Here is a 6,885-nt window from a genome sequence, read left to right on the forward strand (position 1 = left end):
TCCTGCTTTCCATGTCACTTGTCTCCTTGTCTGAGGGTTTAAAACATGCTGAACATGACAAGAAGTGAGGTGCAACAACTAACTAGCGAGATAAGAATTTGTATTCAGGAATTTGCTTTATATTGATTAAAAATAAAATTATTGTAACATAATCCCTCAGTTAAAGCCTGGTTGCCTGCAGCAGGAACTAATTCATTCCTTCACTGCCTAAGATTTGCATTGCTAGAGCCCACAAGCTCATGAAGCATTATTTCATTTGCCTACACTCAAAGAGAAAGGGTGAAAAAGAATTGAAATGTCGATTATGAAGCTGAAAGCACCATGTTTCTTTCATATATCATGCAAACTCATGAGATGACTTGAGACAGAGATGCAGTCTCTTCTCCTTCCTCCCCCCTTTTCTGGTCTTGAAGACTTAAGTAACAGCTTTCTCAAGCCATTTAATCCTAGATCCAATCTGGACATCTTGCAACTTCAGAGGAGAAGAGGGACACTGATCATTTAACTAAGTAATCTGAAAAATCTTAATACACACAGAATAGTTTAGATTCCACTATTTGATAAAAGAGATATACTAGAAGCAAAAAACAACCTGCAAAAAAACAAAACAAAAAAAAAAACCCAAACCAAACCAAAGAAACCAACTAAACAAAAAAAAAAAAAAAAACCAACCAAACAACCAACCAAAAAAGCAACAACAACAACAACAAAAAAAAACAAACCCAGAAGGAAGGAATAAAAGACCTTGTAAATGTCATCCCACATTGTTTTAGGATTCTGTACACCAGAAGCTCTGCTCTATGTCTTCTATCTCTTAATTAGTACCCTCTCCCTCTAATTCAAATGTCTTATAAACATAATCTGTATGAATTTTAGAGAGGACTGCTTACAAATTAATGATGTAAGTAAACAGAGAATATGTTGATAATGGCAACATGGCTGCTAGCAAGCAGGTAACCAAAAAAATACTGAGAATTGTGAAAATGGTAGATACACATTCACTATTACAACCTGGTTTAAATAACCATAATTGCCAGTAAAAAGTGATTTATTAGAAGTATTTAATTTTCAATCTTCCAGCAGGTCACAGTAAAGGACATTAAGTCGGAGTATTCTCTCCTTCAGGTAACGAGCAATATGCTGCCAGCATTGCTAAAATTGAAAATTTTAGTTGTTTTATAGCTGAAAAAATATTTCATTGTAAGTAATCAAGATGGCCTAGTATTAATGTATAAAAACTAAAGGCCTACATTTTGAGATCTGCATTATCTGTAACACGAGACAAAAAGTGCATCAGTAATTTTAACTGTGCTGTAAGCTGTATCAGTCTTGAAAGCTTTATTTTTCCATATTTGTAACAAAAGTTAAAAGGTCTGCTTCTCTTCTGATATACCTCAAATACATTTAGACTAACTCGATGGACAAAACATGGACAAAACTAAGAGGCAAAAAGACCCCCATGAATACTGATAGTCAGTATAGTCGTTAACATGTATCTTCTTTACAGAAGCAAGGAAAACAACATTGTTAGAAATTAAATACAGCACATTCAAGAGAGATGGCTAGACGGGTCACTAGGGGGGTGGTGATACAAACTGCAAACACACCTTTTACACATTTTATTCTGCTGCTAACTTAATCCATTAAACTGTTTTCCTGTTCATTGTTCAAAACTCTCTACCCATGTGTGGAAAACATGATCAAATGTTCAGCATAGCAGCACCGACCTGATTTATCATTTATACATTGATAAGAAGGAACAACATTTTAGCTGTGAATGGACTCCATAAAAGATTCATTACTTTGTTAGACCGTGTTTCTTATTTAGTGTCTGAAGTGCAGATCGAAATCCATTACAAACAATGATGGCACTCATCTTACAAAGAAAAATACCACTTTTAAACAGAAATGCTTGCTGCCGATGCAAAACAAAATCTCTTACCTGGATGTTTGTACAATAAAAATTTCAATGCACCCACTAGAAATAAAACAAACACAAAAATCCCCTGAAGCTAATGGATTCAGGATCTTGTGAACAGCACCTAGAAATCCTGCACACTTTTAGGATTCTGTAGTCTAAGAAAGGAAAAAAATTATATGCACACAGGATTTCTTCTGTGCCTATGAGGCACTGGTCTGTATTTATATCAAGATATATATTTTTAAATTTAAAATGTGTCATATCACCATTCTGTTATTTGGGAAGTGCTATAATGACAGCTATAGAACAAAAGGTATCCTTGAAAAGACAGTTTATTTCAATTCAACATTTCTAAAGCAAGCTCAGTTTTAACACAAGACTGATCTTGACTAAAATAAACAACTCGTTTAACAATTTACTCTTCAAAATCTCCACAACAATTTAAAGCCAGTATTTTCCTTCTTCCAATCCAGCGGCACAGTGGACATTGCAATGCAAAGCCACATGTCACACACCCATTTTCAGTCTTGCACTTTGTAGGAGTGGTTCTGATCCATTGCTGTGAAGAACAGGCAGACAGCAGCTGTGATGAACACATGCACTCCCTCGTAGAGGAGCTTTGGCGAGAAGACGCTCCATATGAACAGGTGGTAGCGCAGACCTGTCACCAAAACAACGTAGATGGCAACTGGGATGGAACGCATCAGAGCGTAGCAGAAACAGCCGTGACCCACTGCTGCAGAGTTCCTGGGAACAAAAACAGAGGAGGTCAAATTCGCAGGCAAATCAGAAAAGACGTTGGAGTTCTTCCCCTCTTTAGCATTACTTCACAACACAAGAAGTATTCAGAGATCTCCACTTCGTGTTAGAAAACTGATTACAATAAAATACAATAATGAACCAAAAAAATTTGTTCTTGTCACCTCTATATATCCTATAACGTGTATGTCAGGTGTAAGCATAGATTACAATAAAGGTGCCCAGTAGTTCACTTCACAATTAGACTGTTCTGTACTTTAATGTATTTTATTCTAATTGTCAAAGTTTCCATTAAGCAGTTTCAAGACCGCTTTGTCTCCTGTTGGCCTTACAGTGCCATTCCATCCAACCTGAATGGTAGGAGGAAGAGAATGACAGTACTCCTCATAAAGCTTCCTAACCTGTTCAATAGACAATCAGATGGAGCCTGTACCCCCTTGTAAAGGGCATTAAACTTGTCAGAGTGCACCACTGCCCATAGCAAGCAACACTGTACAAAGGAGCATAAAAACTGTGCTATTGGAAAACTTGGCAAAGCTAACTAACATAACATTCTCCAAAGAATACCATATTCTTAGGCTCACAAGAGTGATACATTACATTCCTGTCACAGCTGCTTAGCTCAGCTGTGTCCACTGCATCCCAAGAAATGTCAGCCCCATGTAACCTACATGGACCATATTTGCCACATCGATGTATTTTGGTGGGTGACAAGAGTCAGATGAAAATGGAAACGAAAAGGTTTTTTGCACTTTGATTGTCCTCCCTCTCCTGAGGCACCAACTCAAAGCAATGCTGGGTTGGCCCATGCCCAATTTCCCCAAAACACATCTGCAGAGGTTAATTCACACTAAATTCAGATGTTTACCCCTTCAGACAAAAGGAAGGAAGAAACTGTTTCACTGGAATAATAAGCGAACATTTTCCTCTCCCCATCAAAATATTTTACATAAGCAGTTCCCAAAAGAACACGCTGGCAGAGAGTGTAAATGTTTTACAGCAAAATCCTGATCTGAGAATCTGTTCTGCTCCTCCCAGTTTTTAATTCTAATCTTGTTCCAAGTAATAAAAATTTAACATGGCTAGCACTTCTGCAAGATGTTAATTAGTTACTTATGACTAAGTAAGCTACAGAATGCAGTATTTTACATAAACCATTAAACTCCTTATTTTTAAATAAAAATAACTTGGATACAGCCCTGTTTTCCAGTGAGGTCAAGATCTAAATTCCCAAGGCTTTCAGTAGAAGGAAGAACAGGTAACGAAAGCAGAGTTTTAAAATCAAGAACAGCAGGCACGAATGACTGAAAAACATATATTCAGTTCACAGAAAACTACTTCCTTTGCTGCTTAGCCAAGAAACTGAGACTTGGGAGTGAATTAGACTGCTTCCTGCTTCTGCATAACTATCTTAATCTTCAGTGAGCTTGTGTAAATAGCCAACTTTATGTTTAATAACTGATTTTATTGACAAGGATTAAACAAAGTGCAGTTCACTCAGTCTCAGCTGTTTTGATGCTGATATGAGTTAAAACAGTATTTGTAGTAAAACAGTATTTGTAATAGTCAGATGACCACTGAATAAACAGAGAAAATGGCTTTTCAGTCAGACAAACAGGCATTTTTAAAAACATTTTCTAGAGTTAAAAAATGCACTTGATAGACCATATAGATGTATCTCCAGGTCAATGATCAAATTCTTTCTGTATTCTGATATCATAAAAATAGGAAACTGTTTTCTAGTTACAGGATACCTCTACTTACAAAAGCTCTCAGCACTCACTTCACCTCTCAAGACAACACAGACACATACCTCTAGAGGGAAAACTTGGACAGTTTCACTGTAAAATGCCGTGGTGCAATTTAGAGAAGGCAGCAAAAGCAAACTGTATCCACAAAGTTAAACTGTTAGTGGGATTCAACAGCAGAACAATTGGGTTTATCTCAGAGCTGGTGAAAACGTTCATACATGCATCATTGCAGACAGAGCACTGGAGTGACTGAGCAGAAGCAGCTAGACCTACTTGGCCTGATCCTAAGGCAACAACTTAGCACATCATCATTCTTTTCTCTTACTTCGGCCACGGACAAAATTTGCACAGCGATTAGTAATGCCCCTTGTGTGCTCCTTCTTCTCACTTTACAGACACAGTGCACACAGCATCTCCAGGCCACAAGGAAGGCAGCATCCAGGGATCAGGCATCAGATAACATGACCATGACAATCCAGCTAGTTCCGCCAGTTTCTGAGTTACTCCAAATTAATTCACCAGAAGAACAGAGAAAGCTGTCTGTGGGATGCCACTCACGTATCCTCATGTTTGTGACCTGGACCAGCCAGTAATGAATAACCTTGCAAATTCTCAGTGCTGTTTCAATTAAAATAATGGAAGACTACAGGACACACCTAAAGTATCAAATTGTAACTAATCCACACTGAATCGTCTCTTCAGCAATTAATACCTTTCATTATTTAAAGGAGAAGAGTACAGACAGGTATAAACTATTTCCATGTTCTGACAAAAACAGCTGACTATTAAGGTCTCTGCACAATGCAGTAGTAACAAAAAGGAATACTCAGCTTCTAATAATCATCTCATCTAGAAAGTCAGCTTATGGGGACTTGAGAGAGAGATCCATATGTGTTACAGATGACAAAGCATATCCAAACTTCATGTGAGATCCTGAAAAAAACAATGTTTTTGGAGAGTTCTGAAGCAAAGAACACTACAGATTAAAAACACTAAACATGTTGTAATTAGAATGCAAACACTAAGTATGGTCTAGAAAACATTAGCTTTCAGCAAAAACTGTCTCTTAATGGAAAATATTTAATGCGTAGTAAAATATGACCAAGAAACTGTTACATTAATAGGTTTACCACTTCTTTTGATATCCTAAATCCTAATAGTAGATGTTCCATCAACAAATTTTTCACCTCTCAATCCATCTCTAAGGTGTCACTCAATAATACAAGTCTTGCAAAATGAAAAAAAAACTGCAATGCAAAAAAAAAAAAATCCACCCCAAAAAAACCCCCACAAAAACAAAAAAAACCCAAACCACTATTTTCTTGTGAAAACATGTCTCCTAGTTATACAGAATACTTGGCGGCTGGTGGCAACAAGTTTTGTAGCTAAAAAATCAAGAAAAACATCTCCACAGACAGAAAATCAAGAAAAACATCTCCTACAAATGCATCCACAAGGAATTTTAAAATAATCTTTACAGTGTTTACAGTGTTCCAACCCTTTTTCCAACACACCATATCAAATAAACAGTATAGAGACATGCAAGCACATGAGGGTGGAATACCCCAGTATTGTTGCTCTTCTAGGGCTGGAAGAGGAGGGTTGCTCTGGAGGGTTTCACTGTGAATGTGCTGAGTCCTTTCAATGCAAGTTACCCTCTAGCATTTCTGCCCTTCCATCCCCCCTTTTCTAGCTGAACATCACTGCCTAAGTTATCTCCTACTGGAGATCCTGAATTTGCCTATTTGAAGGCAATTTTTACTGTATTAACATCTTCTACAGTATTAAGTGGCACTTCTCTTTCTAGGCATTCTGCAGTTTCAAAGATCTCCCTGTTTAGTGCCCTCTGAAAAATAATCAGGATTTTGTTCATGTGCCCCATACACACTAATGAAGGGTTGCACTTAGAAACAAACTGGGTAGCATTTCAAATTTCTCCAACATCTTAGAGTATCTGCAATGTGTAAGAAATTTCTCTGATCTAAGCAAGTATCAATCAGTTCAGCAGTGAGAACAAATTTGCTGTATCTCTCCCACATGTCCCATTCTCACTTAGTTTAATTCTACAACACTATTTTAGATTATAGAACACAAACCTGCATTTTCGTGGAAAAACACTTTATATATTTAGCCGTTCCAAGGGAACCAAGAGTCCTCTGGAAATTCACATGATTAATTCTGGTAAAAACTACCAATCAGAACTACAGTTTTAATGCTATGAAGTCACAATTTTTGTCACCACCACACCCTATCAATGGATAGATGTCAAAAATGGTGCTTGCCAGCAAGACAAAGGGGCTGTAAAGTGTATTCTGCTGCCATGGAAATGAGGAACTTGGGGATGACTGATTTTTCTCTGCTCTCTACATTCTTTTTCCCAGTAAGAAAGGCAGAGAAGGTACAACTACCTGAGCAAGGTCACGTCTGCGGCAGTAAGTTACAGGGGACTGTAGC

At 37.5% G+C, this 6,885-nt stretch overlaps 1 protein-coding gene across 2 annotated transcripts in view; it reads right to left on the reverse strand.

The window, feature by feature from the left end:
- Positions 1 to 1,030: 1,030 nt before the first annotated feature.
- The window catches only part of PIGG (phosphatidylinositol glycan anchor biosynthesis class G), an 82,502-nt gene continuing 76,647 nt past the window's right edge, over positions 1,031 to 6,885 (reverse strand). The window contains exon 12 of one of the 2 annotated variants that reach the window (XM_031063193.1): positions 1,031 to 2,668. In XM_031063193.1, the coding sequence (XP_030919053.1) occupies positions 2,443 to 2,668 (226 nt within the window). In that variant the 3' untranslated portion in view covers positions 1,031 to 2,442. The remainder of the gene's footprint in view (positions 2,669 to 6,885) is intronic. The other variant, XR_004082502.1, reaches the window with a different exon arrangement.

The sequence above is a fragment of the Geospiza fortis genome, unplaced genomic scaffold (assembly GCF_000277835.1).
Source record: "Geospiza fortis unplaced genomic scaffold, GeoFor_1.0 scaffold274, whole genome shotgun sequence".
Classification (NCBI taxonomy): Eukaryota; Metazoa; Chordata; class Aves; order Passeriformes; family Thraupidae; genus Geospiza; species Geospiza fortis.